This window comes from Oryzias latipes, chromosome 11 (assembly GCF_053564925.1).
Source record: "Oryzias latipes strain Hd-rR chromosome 11, Olatipes_Hd-rR_3.1".
In the NCBI taxonomy this organism is placed as follows: domain Eukaryota; kingdom Metazoa; phylum Chordata; class Actinopteri; order Beloniformes; family Adrianichthyidae; genus Oryzias; species Oryzias latipes.
Window position 1 is genome coordinate 24,074,220 of NC_136247.1, and position 18,391 is coordinate 24,092,610.

At 41.8% G+C, this 18,391-nt stretch overlaps 3 protein-coding genes across 4 annotated transcripts; 2 read left to right on the forward strand and 1 right to left on the reverse strand.

The window, feature by feature from the left end:
• Window positions 1–171: 171 nt before the first annotated feature.
• Window positions 172–9,578, reverse strand: zdhhc3b (zDHHC palmitoyltransferase 3b). Its single transcript, XM_004073782.5, has 7 exons — window positions 9,251–9,578; window positions 4,999–5,318; window positions 4,649–4,773; window positions 4,341–4,437; window positions 4,157–4,238; window positions 2,200–2,330; window positions 172–1,428 (listed from the first exon to the last, which is right to left on the reverse strand). The coding sequence occupies exons 2-7, from the start codon at window positions 5,296–5,298 to the stop codon at window positions 1,270–1,272; spliced, it is 894 nt and encodes a 297-aa protein (XP_004073830.1). The 5' UTR covers window positions 5,299–5,318; window positions 9,251–9,578; the 3' UTR covers window positions 172–1,269.
• A 1,233-nt stretch (window positions 9,579–10,811) lies between these two features.
• exosc7 (exosome component 7) lies at window positions 10,812–13,992 on the forward strand. Of its 2 annotated transcripts, none has more exons than XM_004073781.5 (8): window positions 10,812–10,970; window positions 11,064–11,165; window positions 11,238–11,332; window positions 12,014–12,179; window positions 13,251–13,321; window positions 13,401–13,524; window positions 13,599–13,754; window positions 13,824–13,992. In XM_004073781.5, exons 1-8 carry the CDS (start codon window positions 10,914–10,916, stop codon window positions 13,926–13,928), a joined length of 876 nt encoding a protein of 291 aa, XP_004073829.1. In that variant the 5' UTR covers window positions 10,812–10,913; the 3' UTR covers window positions 13,929–13,992. The 2 variants fall into 2 exon arrangements, with proteins under 2 accessions (XP_004073829.1, XP_078811551.1); XM_078955425.1 differs by having other exon boundaries at window positions 13,401–13,519.
• Window positions 13,993–15,550: 1,558 nt separating this feature from the next.
• clec3bb (C-type lectin domain family 3, member Bb) lies at window positions 15,551–17,663 on the forward strand. The gene is made up of 3 exons (XM_004073780.5): window positions 15,551–15,776; window positions 15,855–15,953; window positions 16,719–17,663. The coding sequence occupies exons 1-3, from the start codon at window positions 15,683–15,685 to the stop codon at window positions 17,123–17,125; spliced, it is 600 nt and encodes a 199-aa protein (XP_004073828.1). The 5' UTR covers window positions 15,551–15,682; the 3' UTR covers window positions 17,126–17,663.
• Window positions 17,664–18,391: the final 728 nt, after the last annotated feature.

Here is an 18,391-nt window from a genome sequence, read left to right on the forward strand (position 1 = left end):
AAATTAGTAATAAGAAAGATCTCTGTACATGCAGGATTCCCAAATAGTGCTATTAGCTAAAAACTGAACGTATATTAATATTTAATAAAATGATGCTTAAGCAAATTGTTGAAAATATCGACTGATGACGTCCAAATCTTTTATCTTCTGCATCAAACCCAAACCAAAAAATTGTCTCTGTCAAAATCTTTTATTTGTTTTTCTTTCGAAACAGACGGAGGAGAAAGAAAAAAGGAGTTTCAGTTTGAAGAAAAAAAAAAAAGACAAAGCTGGTGTGGCGTTAGTGTAAATCCAACACATCTCCTCCTTCATCACCTCCTCCACTCGTTTGGCAGCAAACACATCAAATACCTCCAGAATCTGCTTTAAGGCTTTTTGGACACGGATGGAAAAGGTTCTCCTTCATTTGATGCTAACCTTTTCCAGCCATGAAGGTTTTTCCCCACCAGAAAGGATCACCTGTCGGTCTAAACACGTGACCTCCCCCCCCCGGGTCAGAACCTCCCCCGGGTCAGAACCTCCACACATATTACTTTGATCTCTGCAGCCTCCCTGGAGCTGGTGATAATCACTCACTTCAAAGGCATAATGAGCATTTATGATTTATTTCTGTGACTGCAGTTGAGCTTTTCAAAATAAAGTTAACTATTTTAATTTGAAAGTTTTTTTTCTATTTTAATAAAAATAAATGTCATCACTCTGTAAAGACGTGCAAAAAAAAAAAAAAATTCACCACAGACAGAAGATTTTTTGATAAAAAAAAATCAAGGAAATTTTTTTTTCTCCTAAAATCGGAAATCTAAACTGTCATGCGTGTCATTAATGATGGTTGTTTGTGCGCCCCGACACCACAACTCTGATTTTACTCTGGTTTTTATGGCATTTCTTTTTTTTTAAAACTTCAATCTCTTCCCATTTCCAGAACAGTGAATGTAGAAAAATAGTGTCACATTAAGGCAAATAAATACAATTATTTCTAAAAACAAAACCAAAAATGCTGACGGTTCTAAGGCAACATTTAAAGAAAGACACTTGAACAGCAAAGGAGGAGAATCAGGAAAAACGGACGCGTTCAGCTCCTCCGCTCAAAATGACGTAAAAAAATTAAGAGGAAGGTTCAGCAAATCCAGCGGCTCCGCCTTTTACCGCGACTCTGCTCTCAAACGTTGAGGCTCCATCCAGTCAGCACCAGGAGGCGTCAACCTCTGAGTCATGAGGGAAATGTGGAGCAGCAGGAGCAGCAGCGGAGCTCCGCCCCCTTTCCTGGCCTCATACGATGTACTGGTACACATCCGCCTTGCCGTAGTCGGGTGAAGCAAAGGGGCTGAGCCAGGCTATAGAGAAGGGGTGGCCAAACACCACCTTCATGTTCATCCATTTGGACCTTTTGGCCCAGCGTCTCTCCTCCTTCTTCAGTTGCTCGATGCCCTAAAGAGATGAAGGTGAGATGAAGGTTGAGGTTTGTGGGACAGGACTGTTTTTTTTCCCCAGTACCTTTGGGGCTCATCGTTCTGGATGCTGTGAGCAGAAATTTGGAGGACCTTGAACGCCTCACGGACATGATTGCAGAACAGGAAGGAGGAGTGCTCCTGGCAGCTACTGCCTTTTTATAAAAGAGCAGGGCAAAAACAAGAAGTAGGTCAGGACGGAGGGTGACCCGCCTTCCGGATCTACTGGGGCACAGGGTGAGCGATGGACACGACGACGGGCGAAGACGGGGGGCATTGAGGGGAAACACAAGTCTTTGAGGTGTGAGGACACAATGCCACGCCGGCGGGAAAGTCGGGCTGCGCAGGCGGACCAGAGGACCAGTCGACTAGTAATAAGAGGACTGGTAATAATGTTTGCTCACACAAACATTATTAGACTGCCTGAAGATCTGTGGGGTTTGTAGTAAGCACTGTGACACGGTGAGTCATCCCTGTGGGCGTTTGGAGCGGGAAATGTAATGAACAGAACTCCTTAGAGGTCTGTAAGTGGATTACCTGCTCTCATTTAGTCAACTTAAGGCTTCAGAACTGCCATCCTTCATCCTCTCCACTTCATTGTGGGAAAAACACTTTTCACAGTCCTGAGAAAAACGCATTACCTTCTCGTTCTTTAACTCACTCAGCCACACGGCTCTGGCTAGAATGATGGATCTGTGACTGAAGTTCTGTCTTTGTGTTTTTTTCTCTGTTCTCTTGTTGCGTCACTCACCGTTTCATCAGAACATATGGAGTGGACCTGGGTCCCAAACATGACCGCGGTGAAGATCAGAAAGAGGAGGCCCTCGAAGCAGAGGAGGATGAGGAGGACAACTGTCGCCGGTGGAGAGAAGGTGCCGCACTCTAAGGAGGAAGATCAGAGCATTACGATCAGCATTTAGCATCCCATATCCACAGTTTGATCAGTAATATTCCTTTTTTTTTAAACATATATTTTCATCAGGTATCAACGCATAGCACACAGAACCAGCAGGTTTTCCTCTCATCGTCAGGGATGGATACCATTTGGATTGTATCTGGCTCCCAAAACGGTACTTTTGAACAGTTTCGGTGCTTGAAATGGAGCTTCAAAAATGAAGAGATGCCACATTTAAGGTGTGACGACGCAACGCGACAGGGTGGAGGAGAGCGCTTGAACATCCCTAGATCTACGATCACATCGGCCTCTGCAACGTGCGTTTCAGAGGCCACTTCCATGGAAAGTCAGAGTAAATGTGCATAAATGCTTTTCGGGCTTCAGCGTTCAAAAGACGTTTAGTTTCTGCAGCCATTTTTGGGCTGATTCTACCAAACCCAGGGCTATTGGATGCTCATTGAGAGCAGGTCAAACTTTAACCAATCAGGGAATCAGATTAGGTAGGGATGTATGGTTGGCGTCTCATTTAATTCACTGTAAGACACTTCAAATGTGCGGTGTGAACGTAGCTTCAGATGCTTCATTTCCTTCTTTTTGACAATCTGAGACCAATTTGTCTTTTTTCAGACTTTTATACAGGTCCTTCCTATCCAGCAGGTCACTGACTTGCAATCCTTTGCTGTGAAGCACAGACAAACCTTCGCTCACCTCGCTTTGCATTTTAACAGAGGCTCCACCCACCCACCCAGACAGCCACACCCATTCTTATGTGAGCCGACCCACAATCGCTGGAAAGGTCAAATGATTGATTGACACGCCTGACATGAAGCAGTAAAGCCGCGTTTGTACACGGTACAGGTGGTATCAGTACCCATACCTGCTATCTCCACATCACATCAGTTTGAGTTAAGGATCATGTTACGCCTTAAAAAACAGAGAAAATCATCAAACGCTGCCTTCCACCTCACTACTCTGGAGTGCTGCATATCAGCGTAATGACGCTTTTCTTCGCTTCAGAATCCGCTGGAATTTTGTTTTAATGGCGTCAACAATTGAAGAGTTCTGGTGGTTAACAGAGCGTCAACACTGGAGCCAAAACTCCACTGTTAAAGAGTCAATTATGGCCCCCAGTCACTGACTGCAAGGACCAAATTGTTTTCGCAGCAACGACACAAAAAGGTTCTAATCGCCGTCATCAAAAGAAAAGAAACTCCTATGTTGTTTCTGCAATGTTTTAATTTTTATTGTTATTCCTGATAAGAATGAACCAAAAACGAGCACCAAGCAGAAAAAAAATAAATAAATAACTTCCTGAAAGATTAAAGGTGATGGCCGACAGCTCACTCCAGTTCAGATTCATTCCCGAAACTATTTATTAACATTCCAGTCTGATCTTTGCTGTAAATTATTGCTTTTCCTGTTCAAACCAGACGCTTGTGATGTTTACTTTAGCACTGCGTCTCATCGCTAAAGACCTGAAGTTATCAGCAGAAAAAAATGCTGTTTGAAACAGAGCGTATTTGAGACACAAGCTCCCTGCTCCACAGAAACAGAGAGCTCTCAAGAGTGGGGAGGGGAAGGGGGGCAGGTTTGCTCTGCGGCAGCTGTCCCGCCCACATCTCGGTCTTCACTTTTATCAAATCCTCAAAACAGATCGGTCGGTGAAGTTTTTCTGCAAAAGCACTCCAATATTTAGTCAGTTTATTGTTATTTTCTGGCTTCTTTTCTGTGCAATAATCTACATTTCTGGTTTACATATATTTTAAAAAAGCTTTGCTCTCTTCTCTCTGCTGGTATTGTAAAAAATACTTGCTTTTCCAGTCTTCTTCAAAGCAGAAAACGAAGTGGAAAGCCACCATGAGTAAAGCGTGGAAGGAGATTAGTGCGATGTACATCTGAAACAAGAAGCCACATTGGTTTCAGTTAATAATGTGCACAATCATGAAGTCTGTCAAGTGAGTTAAATGTCAGCCGGGTTTTTTTTTCTCAGGACTCACAGTGAAAAGCACAAAGTACTTCTGGTTTTTCTCCCCCACACAGTTGTTCACCCAGGGACAGTGGTGGTCCATCTTTTTGATGCAGCGCTTGCAGACACTGTGGGAACATTCAGAAAGAAGGAGGAGATACGTCACACCAAACATCCCAAAATGTTTCTGTTTCTGCTCTCCTTATTCCTTAAGATCCCGGCGAAGCAGCTGAGCAGAAGCAGAAGGATTCCCAGACGTCAAAGCAGCCTGGCCATAAACTCAAGCGAAGAAACACAGACGAGGAGAAGCTGCAGCGGAGGACGGCGGTCCGCCTTCACCTGCAGTGGTGGGCGCGGTCAGGCTTGATGCTGCAGCATTTGGGGCATTTGTAGACCACCTGACCCGGCTTGAGCTGCAGGCTTTCAATGAACTCTTTGGTTGCGTTTCCTTTGGGCACGGCGCCCTGAAAAGGATGCAAATACTTTTATAGTGAAAGAGAGAAACAAGCAACCACGGAAGACATCAGAAAAACAAAGAATGTTTTGTATTTTTCAAATAGAACAGCTGAATTTCATGTTGAGCAAAATAATTTCTGCACTATTGTGCGGTTAAGTTTCCTCGCCAATAGGAAGAACCAGAACTTCATAAGTATGTTGTGTTTCAAAGGCGGGATGGCGCCGGGACTGACCGGGTCGGTGCACATGGCTTTGGCGTGCGAGGCCAGCGCCAGGAAGGCGAGGCTGCTGAACAGCAGGCCGTTGAAGAGGCTGTACGCGGCGCTCCTGGCCGGCAGCAGCATGACGAACATGACCACGAACTCGGCGTAGAAGACCAGGAACCAGGTGATGACGGCGCAGGTGATGCCGCAGCCGTCGCGGATGAACCACATGCTCCCTGCGCCGCTGCGGGGTGGCGGGGGGGCGCAGTGCTCGGGCTTCAGGTAGCCAGCTTGCCTCTCGATGTCTCTGGTGCGGTGCGCCGGACTCATCCTCCTACAGTGTCTGCATGCTGCAGACGCGCAGATGGAGGGGAAGAAGATTGATTGAATTGATTTCCGTTCTCACTGGTACTTTTTTAGCAGTGGATCACCAAAAAAGCAGCGAAATTGAGCTCTGGAGCTTCACTTAACAGTCACCGCAGAACAACAAAGAAGTGCTGTGACTGGATTAGGAGCTAAATTTAAACAATCCTGCCCAACAGTCCCGCCCACCACCCAGAGGTGAATTTCTAATGCCGCTCTGCAGAAACTACAGTGCCTGCAAAAGTATTCGGCCCCGTTAGAACTTTCCACCTTTTGCCACATTTCAGGCTTCAAACATAAAGATATAAATCTGTATTTTTTTTTTTAAAAATCAACAACAGTCATGAAGTGGGACGAAATTTATACAGATGATTACATCCAGGTGGATTCTATTTATCATCATTAGTCATTAATGTCAACACTGGATCATTCAGAGATCCTCACTGAACATCTGGAGAGTTTACTGAAAATAAAGGGGCTGAATCATTTTGCACGCCCCATATTTCAGCTTTTTATTTGTTAAAAAAGTTTGAAATATATACAAGAAATTTTGCTCCAGTTCATGATTGTGTCCCACATCTTGTTGATTCTTCACAAAAAAGTTACAGTTTTATATCATTATGTTTGCAGCCTGAAATGTGGCAAAAGGTGGAAAAGTTCAAGGGGGCCGAATATTTTCGAAAGGCACCGTATGTCCTGAAAAACGACAAAGGTTTCAAGATTTTGGCCAAAATCAGCATCATTATAATTAAAAGACCACTGAGAACGCTCTGAAAATAGATTAAAAAGTGACCAGAGTGAGTCTTTAAAGACATGAATCAACAAGAGAAGGAAGGACAAACAGACCAAACATCAAATTCCTCCCTCTGCTGTTTGATTTTTTGATGAAGACACATTTAAAGTGAGTGAAGACGAAGCTCTAGTGCCCACAGTTATCCTGTAGGACACTGGTCCCCAACCCCTGGGCTGTGGACTGGGACCGGCCCGTCGGTTACTTGGTACCAGGGCGCAGACAAAACAAAGAAACGCTCGGTTACTGACATTATTTCTGTTTTGTGTCATTTCAGCTTCTGAAGGACATTTTACTTTGGTAAACGAGCAGATTCTCTTCACCACATCCATCCATGTCTAACTCGTGATGCATGTATGTAAGTCACTTGGTCACGTGTCGGAAACACCTCCACTACCGTCCTAAAGCTAACAAAGTTGATAAAAACTAAAGTTTGTGTGATCAGACTCTGACAGGAAACAGAATAGACTTCAACTTCAAAATAAAAGGAACCTGATTTGACATAAATCTTACTTGAAATATGGATTTATTGCAACATTTGTTTCCACACACCAAACCTCCTCTGCATAGTATGTGTTGACCAACGCTCTAATGTTTCAAGGACTGATAAAGTTCCATCCATTGCGGATTTACATTTATTACTATTGTATGCAGAAAATCCTAGTTTTTTGACGGTATCGTTTTATTTTGTAGTATTGTCCAGTTGTAAGCCTCTACTTTGACATTTAAAAAAGAATCTACACGTTAAGGGATCCAACAAAAGGCACAAAGAGTCTAAACCTGCTGCAAATATTTGACAAAGCAGGAAGATTTAATAAAATAAAGTTTCTGATTTGTAGAAACTGGTCAAAAGGACATTTAAGACTTTTCCTACAGCAAAGCTAAAGAAGGCAGACACCTGTTGAGAAATTTAGTACCGAAAATATTCCTCTATGTTCAAAGAAATAAACAATAATTCAAGTTTGAATTGAAAATATATACGATTCATTTTTTCGGTCCTGAAAGACAATCTGACCCTGGATTGAGTTCTCAGTGTTGAAATGTGAATGAATGAAAACAATTCTGCAGTGCTGTCTTTATTACATTTATACAAATCAGAAACAGCGTCTACAAACAACAACATTGTTTCATTCAATCATCTACTGTAAAATGTCTTACAGACAGTTTCAAACTGTCTGTTTAAACTAAAGTTCATAGCATTTTAATTTGAAAAAAATAGATTTTCTGGAAACTGAAAGCTTAAAAAAACTGGCAACTTCAGCCTCGTCCATGAGAATATTGTCAGACGTTAAGCCAGCCCGTGGCCTAAAGAGCGTTGGGGACCACTCAAGAAACTTAAAACTACATTTCAGGGATGATGTGAGGATGACAGACTGATGCAGAGGAGACCAAATCTGACATAACCTCGATTCTAAGGACGATGACAGCTTGTGACAAATTCATGGGTTTAAGTAAACTTTCCTGACCAATTATCAGCTTTCTCTACAGTTTTACACAAATCTTTATGGTAAACTCTAGAGTCATATATTTCCCAAATAATTTCTGGCATATTTGAAGAAGCCGAACTTGGAGGAAATCCTGTAAAACGACATCACAATCCTGACTGCAACCATCTGACGAATCCATCTTTAAAACAACCCCCTCCTGGGTAGAAAGAAATGTGGCTTCTTGCTCGAGAGCTTCCTTCAACTCCTGAAGTGACGAACTTGACCCCCACTCTATCTGAACTCTAGACTGCTTTGTTTGACCACGCCTGTCAGCCGCCCTATCAGCTTCCACCTGAGGTAAAAGGTTACACCTGTCCCTGCTGGAGAGGTATCTCCTTTCAGATTTTCCTGATTGCAATGTGCAACAGTTTACAACAAAGGTGCAACACAGAAACAGGAAGTAGGTCGCTACAGGTAATTCTTGTTTCATGAGAAAGGCTGAAGATGAACAAGTCGCCCCATCAAGAAGAGAGAAATCTACTAGGAGATAGAAACGCTGAAACTGGACAAACAGGCTGAGCGGATGAGCCTTTATAGGCCTCATCAATGATTCCTTCTGACTTTTAGGGTCCAACGATAACCGCTCATCAACCCAGAACAAAGGAACGGGTTATCTCTGCAGAACCACAGATTAAACCACAGGAAATAAACAGATTTATTCTCATCTGAAATGTGAGCTGCACTTTCAGAGATCAATAATTGATAGGGATGTTTCGCACTGCGAGAAGATGACAGCTACTGTGGACCGCTATCATTGGAGCTGAAAGATTTCAGATTAAAACCTACAGTTTTAAATAGAAGCATCTCAATCAGTAAATTAGAGTCTCCATACAGATCATGCAGGCCAACTTCTGCAGCGTGAGGGGAAGGACAGGAGGCCTCACAAGCAAAAAGGAGTTAAAACAACCATTACAAACAGACCAAAACTAGCAAAACTAGCAAAACTGATCAACCTGACGTTGAAAAACAAAGATGAGGCTGAAGATCCAAAGAAAACGAGATGCAAACTCCAAACAGGAAATCCTTCTAGTGGCAGGAAGTTTTTTTTTTTTTTAATGCAACACTCATGCATATATTTAATCTACATTTATAAAACTAAAATCTAATCTTGATTATTTAGACCAAGTTAAACTTTATTTAAAAAAATGTTTTCTTTTTTTTAATGTTTTCACCTGTTTATTTATTTTTATGAATGAAACTTCTATCTTTGTTCAGTTTATATGACTAGTTATGTGAAAAACAAACGTCATCAATTAATGTTCCTGTTTTGGGATCAATAAAGTTTTTTTTTTCCCTATTCTAAACCGTTTCTTCTTTTTAAATAATGTTTTTTATGGAAATTTGCTCATGTGTCGGGTTGAGATGTGATTCAAAACATGAATTTGTCAATCAAAATGAACTGATTTAGTACTTTATGGCAAAAAAGAATTAAGACGACAGACTGAGCTTCAATCAAATGGGCAAAAACAGAGATGAAGCCATGATTATCACTTTAATTGAACCGTCTCCACAGGATGTTGAGTCAACCCGGAAGTTCCCTCTGCTCTGGCAGCAAGAGCGGGAGCTCTGGAAGCTAATCACAAAAACAACAACACACATCTCACATTTACAGCTAAAACCTTTTTCTGGCTCAACAACCCACCTGTCACCCTCTTAGCTTTGTTGTCAAGAATCCAGAAGATTTCACGTTTCCTGAAGCCTTAGGGAATCGAACCACGTCCGCCCCGCCCGCTGTGATCGTTAGCTAAATCCCCGCTAACGCGTGTACTCAATGGCTTCTTCCTGGTTTCTGGTCTCCGTTTAATTAACAAGGTAATTTGCTAGCTAGTTCTTCGACTTAAACTTTAATAAGTCACTGTATTTTATGTTTTCTTGAAGGGTCTCATCCAGAAATCTCTGCGGGAGGAATAAAAACGCACCCATACCCAACCAGGAAGTTTGATTACCCCTAGTAGATTCGCCCTGGGTATGGTCTGTCAGGAGAGAACCCGGGAAGGACTTCCTGTAAACTGACCAATCAGATTATGGTCTAAAATTAAATCCACCCCTTTGGCCAAAACGCAGGGCAATTTTTCTTCCATTTAAAATCATTTTATTTTTTTTACAAGTACTTCCAAAAAACACCCAAATAATCATATTTCTGACAATACATACTACAATACAATGCAATCAAACCACAATTTACAGATCTGAAAATTAATGATATTCCCCTAAAAGATGAAAAAAAAATGCACCAATAAATTAGTAACTCTAACCTTTAAACAAATAACTTTCTGCAACTTTAGTATAAACAATAGACGGGACTTAGAAACCACCCTAATGAACACATTTTTTTCTTTATACACAAAGTACCCACTTCCACCTAAAATGAAAGAAACGCATTTTAAAATAATATCTCAAATTTACCCTGTTGGAGATTTTTTTACATAAAAGATTCAAATTTCAATCGGAGCCATGCCTATTCTGTTAATCTGAAACTGAAACGTTAGAACATCTCTGTTACAGTTACAGATAAAAATATTTTGGACTGATATTCACAATTGGTTGTCACTCAAAGTTTTAAATATTCCCTTTTTTCCTTATCTGTTGTTATTTTCTATATGGAAAATATGGACCCAGGAATTTCTGATGTCATTAATGTTGTTATTATTTAATGCAAAAATTTCATTCATTTATGTAAATGGAAAACTACATGCCCTTTGTTTGGTATTTTTTGAATTACTTTTCTGATTATTATAAGTGTCTTAAATGCATTCCAAACAAAAACAAGAAAACTACAGTAATTTATCAAAATATATCAAACGTACTGTTATTTTGAATTGTTTTTTGCCTTGCCTTTATCATATTTTTTAAATTTTGTTTTGTTTTTTCAATATGCGCATTTATAACGATTGTTCACCCTAACTTGTTTTGTATATGTGCATTTATAAATATAAAAAAATCTGAATATAATTAAATAGAAATATATTTTAAAACTGTCTATATACTCTTTATGATATGGACAAACATAGCACAAGCATCTACATTCCTACACAGAAGAAAAAAAAGATTACTCTCAAAAATGTATTATTATTGTCATTATTTTATTATTATTATTGTTTTTGTATTATTATTATTATTATTATTATTATTATTATTATTATTATTATTATTATTATTATTATTATTATTATTATTAAATTTTGTGATGTTGAACAGCAGCTCCCACTTCTTCCAGGTGGTGGCGACATAGTTCCTTCATCGAGAAAACTGTAGAAGAAGAGCCTCCCGGCACCGTTTCTTCTTCTTCTGTTTGTTGAGTTAACATGGCAACAGTTAAAGTTAGCGAGGCTGAAAAGGTGTACATTCTACACGGAATAAGAGTGAGTTGTTCTAGAAATGTGTGCTCTATTAAGCTAAATGTCTGTGAAGTTGTCACACCAACCTAAAGATGTGGATGTTTGTATTCTCCTCAGGATGATTTACGTGTGGATGGAAGAAGCTGTGAGGACTACCGACACATGGAAGTGGAGACGGATGTGGTCTCAAACACTGATGGATCTGCCAGAGTCTCCCTGGTAAAATCAACATTTACGTGTGAAAGATCCGCAGAAACAGTGTCTTTATTTTCCTTCCATCGTGCTTCTCAGGGACACACCGCCGTCCTGGTTGGGATTAAAGCAGAAATAGGAAAACCAAGACCACTGGTTCCAGATGAAGGATACCTGGAGTTCTTTGTTGATTGGTAGGTTTAGTGTGCATTTAAAGCAGGTTTGGACATCAAAATGTGCACAATTTGACATTTGACAGAATTGTATTGCATCAAAACAGTAAAGAAAAACATTGAATAGCCTCTATAGTTTATTAAAATGAATAATGTTTGCATTTTTGGCTTGATATAAATATTAGAAATACCTGAACCCTAAACCGTTACATATTTGATTTCTTTTTGGCTAAGTTGGGAAGTCTCTCTTGATGTTTTTGTTGAGATCATTACATGTTCTAAAGCTTATAATGCATGTTTAAATATTTTTTGTGTTTGTTTTTGAAGTTTGAAGGATGTCTTTGTCCTGCGAAGCATTTTAAAGTAATGAGGATGTTTTAAAAATAAAGTTTATTTTGGATATCTGTTTTTGTTTAAATCATCTTGCAGGATAATAAACTCCTAAACTAATAACTGCTGGGATTAACTGTTGCACCATTGACTCAGTTTTCCCCACTTCTCTCCGCTTTCTTCTGATTCTGTAACTCCTCATTCCGATTGGCTGAACTCACCTGATCCAGGTATTCAGCTTTAAGACGTAGAGGGTGTTCATGAGGACCATGCCGGGCTGTTCTGGTTTAAGAATCGGAACCAAACTGAGTTATTGTCAATGTTTGATGTTTTTTTTTGATTCCCTGACATTTTTTTCCCCAACACCCCCAGCTCTGCCAACGCCACCCCCGAGTTTGAAGGCAGAGGAGGTGAGGAGCTAGGGATCGAGCTGAGCAACACTCTCTACAGAGTCTTCAACAACAAGAACAGCATAGACCTGAAGGGCCTCTGCATCAGTGCTGGGGAGCACTGCTGGGTTCTCTATGTAGATGTCCTGGTGAGTCTCTTTAACATAAAAATATAAACACAACATAAAAATGTTAAAAATAAAACAATAAACACAACAACAATAGACGTAAATTCAGTAATAATGCTAAATCTTATGATTTTTAAGTTTTTTAGAATTTTGGGTAAAAAATTGGGTTAAAAAAACAGGTTGAAGTAGACATTTACATGTTTTTTGTTTGTTTAGGAAAAACTTGTTGCTGCATTTAGATTTTTTTTTTAAATAAAGTTAAGCAAGTGTTTTGTTTACCTTGTATGCATTAAAAATGAAATGCTGAAGTATGTCTGCTGTGCTGCTGAGGGGTAGCAGATGGGGTCAAATCAGGTTAAAATTAAGAAAAAATAAGGTTGTAAACTTGAAAAAAGAAAAAGAAGAATGTTTTGAAATGGTGTTAAACTTGAAATTATACATTCTAAACTTGAAGAAATACAGAAAATTGGATACAAAGATTGTAGATTTAAAACTTAAACTAAAAAAACTATAAACTTACAAATGTTACCAAATAAAAAATGATCTTCATTTGTAGCAGCTGCCGTTTTATATAGTGAAGTTTTGGTTTTTTCGTTTGTTTAACTAACAAAAACATACCAGTTTCTAATAAACATTAATTTTATTTCATTTTCACTGTAGGTTTATAGTTTTTTTATTCTAGTTTCATAATTATATGCTGTTGTTTTTTTTTCTTTCTAATTTTAAGCGTCATTTCTTCATAGTTGGGTAAAATAATTAAGAGACACTGATGTAACTCCATAGTAGCACTTCAACTTGTGAAAGTATCAAGAAATATGTATTTTATTTTATTTTTTGTTCCTTAAACCCCAAATAGTCATACCGGCCTGCAGTGGATGCAGTTTGTTTTTCATGGAGGAGGTTTGTCGGACTCAAGAAACACTAAATGAGTTGAAAGGCAGCTGATGTGTAATGAGGAAGTGAGGTCTACTTAGTCAGTCAGCCAGTTAGAAGAAATGCGGCCTGAGAAGGGGCGGAGCTTCACCTCAAAGGCCTCAAATGATTTGTAAAAACCACCACTTCATAAAGGCGTTTGCATCGTCTTGTTTGCAGCTGCTGCAGTGTGACGGCAACCTGTACGACGCCATCTCTGTCGCCATCAAAGCGGCACTCTTCAACACAAAGTGTGTATCAGTTTTTCACATTTCGTCGTGTTTGGAGACGTTTTCAGCTCATCCTGTGCTCCCATCATTTCTCCCCCAGAATCCCTAGAGTCCACATGTCGTCGGACGATGAAGGCGGGAAGGAGGTGGAGCTTTCAGACGACCCGTTTGACTGCGTGAGGCTGAGCGTGGAAAATGTTCCCTGCATCGTGACGCTGTGTAAGGTGAGCCGCTGCTCGCAGGTGAAGTCCGTGGTCGTAAACGCGACGGTTTGTGAAGAGTGGCTGTCGTTGAGCAGGTGGGCCACAGACACGTAGTGGACGCGACTCTGCAGGAGAAGGCGTGCTCGGTGGCGAGCCTCATCATCGCCGTCACGCACAGGGGCACGGTGACTTGCGTCAAAAAGGTGGGCGGCGGGAGCCTGGATCCAGAGAGCATCTTCGAAATGACAGAGGTGAGAGTAGACGACCTTTCAACGACCCTGACCTTTCAGAATAAAGTTAATGTTCTTTTGTTTGTGCAGGCGGGCAAACGAGTCGGGAAAGCTCTTCACGCTCCACTCATGAAGCTGCTGCAGCAGGAAGAGAGTCTGGGAAAGAAGAGAGAAAAAGTTGGCTTTCTTGGCTGAAATAAACTTTACTGTGTACTTTCATTTTTTTTTTACATAAAGCACATTTAACATTTTCTATAAATCTTAGTCTAAGTGTATTTTTCCTTCAAAAGAAGACTATCATCCAGTCTGTGCTTCAGCTGTCCCAGACCTGCTCTATGGGCTTCAGGTCAGGGGTCATTGCTGACCACACCATATGAAGCCACACCTACTTCCCGAGGTCCAGCTTCTGGCACCATGTGGTGGAACATTATCATCTATTACCACAGGAAGTGGGTGATGATGGTTCTATGATGTCTCTGAGGTAAGAACGGGACTGGACCATCAAATGGGTTTGCCGCCACCAGACTGTTGCTCCGCCTCCACCAAAGTCAACCCTGGGGACCGTGTTGACCTCAGCGTTTCGCTCACCTCGCCTTCTCCAGCAACGAGGTGACCCGACACTCATCAGCGAGCCGAATGGTAGACCATTGCTGCATTGTCCAGGTCACGTGGCCTTGTACCGCAAACGTTCACGGCTGTGTTTTGGTGTCATTTGAGTCATTGTTAGCGGTCGTCTGTCATTCCGGTCCAAGTGGTGGAGTCAAAAGGCTTGTCTGGAAACCCCAGAACCCCTCACGTCTGGTACACGGGCCTGCAGCTGTGTGGCGTTTGCTAAACCATGTCTGAGGTCAGAGGTCATTAGGTTCTGGTCATGGTGGTGGTCAGTCACTGGCTCCACTCCCGGGTCACAAACTCTGCCAGTGGTTCTGAGTCTTGATGAAAGTCTGCTGATGACACTTTGAGACAAGCTCACCTGCAACACCTGACTGCCTCCTACCGACCTGAAGGCGCTGTGGTCAGGTGGAGCTGCTCGTCCGTTAAGTGACGTCTAAGTTTATGACCGTTTGAACGATGAACTTGGAATGACTTAGTGGGGTTTTTACCCACAGAATGTTGACATTGATGCCAGAATTTTTGGATTTTGGCCCCAATACGTGAGACACACTGGACACCAGTGAGACCATTATATGGAAAATGAGGCGTGTCTATCAACACAATATAATGACTTCTCTCCCGTTAGTCTGTGAAGTGAAACAAATGGTGTAAATGACATCCACTGAGTTCTTTTCACAATATCCCAACCTTATTGTGAGTATTTCGTGGTTGCAAAGTTGAATCTCTGAACCCTTGAGAGCTGCGCTTTCCCGTCAGCATCTCGGTCCGTCAGTGTTTGCCACGTGTCAGCCAGGACTCTGCAGCAGCTCGCTGAAGCGCCAGATGTGACTGGACGGTTTCCATAGGGCGTGTGCGCGGTCTGACAGCTGACACGCACACGAAAATGTCTCTGCAATGAAAAAAAGAAGTTATATAATTGCATGATCAGTGCAGGGAAACCTAAAGATATTCTGAATATTTAATGCGTGTGACCTTTAGAGACAAAACACCCTTTTTCATTTATGATTCAAACTCACATTTAAGTCAAAAAAACACCCAAAAAGTTGTCTGTTTAGGTCTTTTTCAGGTATTATGTAATGGCTGCTCCATCCTGCCCCACCCCGCCTGCACCTGCCCCCCGGCTTTGGCTCTGCTGAGCACCTGGCTTCCCATGTGAGCAGTCTGGACTAGGATGAGAGGAGGGAACGCCATCCCCAAAGGAGGCTTGACTGTTATCCCTGCAAACAGGACTTCAGTGTTTTTCCTTAATCACAGAAGTGAAGGGGAGGGTGTGAAGGAGGCCATAAATTGGTAGCGTCCACGTTGGTGCAGCCTCATTCAGGACTTTCCTCAACATGGAGCTCAAGGGACTTTTTGTGCTCGTGGGAATTCTGCTAGTCAGCCGGACTTCGTCCCAGCAAATCTCACCCAGAAAGCCGACAAAGAAAGGTAGATGGAGAACGATGTGGGGCTTGAAATTGATGATTGTTTTGTAATCAAAGAGTTGTAACTGTGGGTTTGTGCCAGACACGTCTAAGGACGCTGCGGTCGTGGAGCTGCAGAAGCAGATCAAAGACATCGTGCAGGAGCTGAACCTGCTGAAGGAGCAGCAAGCCCTCCAAACAGGTGAATTCAGCTTTCGTCTGGCTGGAAACAACTCAAATATGAGCAGAAACATCTGGTTGGAGGTGAATTCAAGGTCTCAAAGGTCTATTCATCACCTGCAGGGGGCGGGATTGTCTGTCTCAGCTCCAGGGTCAATTTGATCCTCAAGATGAAGTTTTTTTCTGCTGTTTGTTCTGATAGAAAGAAATTTTCTGAGCTTGATGTTTGAATCCTAACAGATTTTAGTGGAACACGTTTACTTTTTGGTCCCTGTTAGACCCACAGCCTGTTTAGGACTCTGCAGCTTCTCTGTAACCCTGAACAGGTCTGAGCTTGCTCAAATCGTGAAAGCCATTCTTTGTGAAGGTGCATTTCACTTTCACTCACTCAACTGTGCATGAAATGACACGAGATTTCTCTGGAAGGGTTATATGGTAAAGTGCAGAACTTATAAGGTCAATATTTTGTTTAAAAGTGATAGGAATTAGGAGATAAAATACAGATTTGCAGGGCTGTCTATTTACTTTTTCTGTTTCTAGACTGATTTTTGCATTTTAAAGGGTAATAATCCAGAAAAAAGTTTTAGCTTTTTATTTGTCTGCAAAAAAAATCTACTTTTCAGACATAATATTCAAAGTTGATTTCCGTGTAGGTGCATCTGAACTAAAGGTTGCTGTCTAACAATAAAAAAATAATTATTTCTGCACTTTTCTTTAAATGCAAAAAAAAGATGAATTTGTGGAGGACTTGATCTGATCATCAGCTCTTTTTCCTGATGTCCTGCAGTCTGCTTAAAAGGCATGAAGATCCACAGGAAGTGCTACTTGGCTGACCCCGTGAAGAAGCGCTATCACACCGCCAGCGATGACTGCAATGCCCTGGGGGGCGCCCTCGGCACGCCCACGTCCGCCGACGAGAACGACCAGCTCAGGGAGTACCTCCGGCAGAGCGTGGGCCCGGACGAGCAGGTCTGGCTGGGCATCAACGACATGATGACCGAGGGCGCCTGGATGGACCAGACGGGCCTCAGCATCTCCTACACAAACTGGGACACGTCCAACCTCCGGTCCCGCCAGCCTGATGGGGGCATGTCCGAGAACTGCGCCGTCCTTTCGGGGGTCTCCCAGGGGAAGTGGTTTGACGAGAACTGCCGTGAGGAGAGGCCCTCAGTCTGCCAGTTCAACATAGTGTGACCCCCCCCCCCCCCCACCACCACCACCACCACCACCACCATCACAGACTCTTTCTTCCAGCTGCTTTCTCCTCTGAAACCAGCGGTTCTCCACAGAACTGATTGAGGCCGTTACGCCCCAGGTTTGAGACAAAAGCGTTGTGCTGGGTTGTCATTTGCAGCATTTCTTGTGGTTGTTATAAAAAACTGGTGGGAAAAAAAATCTAGAAAAAGTGAGAAACTGAAGAGACCTGCAGCTGCTTCAGCCATTTCTGTACACAAACAAGCATAAAGGTAAAAGTATGAATGTATTGCAGAAGTGTAAGTTTAGGTTAGAACTGCTTTTTTTTCTCTCGATAAAAGAGCCGCTGGTTTAATAAGTTTTACAATACGCTAAAGAGAGCTGCATGAAGCTGAAGCCATATTATTCTGTACCGCAGCAGTCCTGGACCATAATCGCTTCTGCAATTCTTCTTTCTTCCTGCTCCTCTGAGCAAATATTCACTGTTCATTTCAAATCAAAATATAAAATAATAAAAAAAAAGGGGCTTGATCTCTTATGGGGCTCAAAAAATATTTTAAAATCCACTAACGAAACCAAAACTCTTGACAGGAATATCCAAGGGGATGTTTTGAGTTTATTATGGGATGGCCACACAACCTACAGCTAGGTGGCCAATTTGTGGTAAAGGTAGAAATTTTGCAATTTTCACAATTTCCCACACTATGGGAAAAAAACTTTTGTTTAAGGGATCTTCACAAAATTTCACAAACATGCCACCAGGTTAGGCCTACAAACACAACCAAAGTTTCGTTGACCTTTGACCTCGGGAAAAGGCAGCCACATATAACCTTAAGTACCTTCTACAAATTTTAACTCCTCCTAAGGTTTTCAATCCGTCGGCCCCAGCTGTAACTCTGCGAACATCATTAGGAAGCTACTTAGGAACCAATGTTGGCTTTAAAGTTTGTAGATTTTGACTGACGTTAGTGCTGTGCGGGCCAGCAGGACCGCCGCAAGGGCCCCCAATGCCAGAAAGCAGCTCCAGCCCAACCAGAAGAGCAGCCGTATATTACAAATGTGGGCGTTGTAAACAAAAAACCTCTGTGCCAAGTAAATCCAAAAAACAAACAAACTACATAGACCTGTTTGTCACCACCAGGCAGCCAAAAAATAAAATGGTTGCTATGGAGATAAAACCAACACAAAGTCACCATCTTGAAAAAAAGATGTTTTTTTTGACTGTCACCTGTAGCTCTGATGGGGGTGGCAGAGGCACAGAGATTT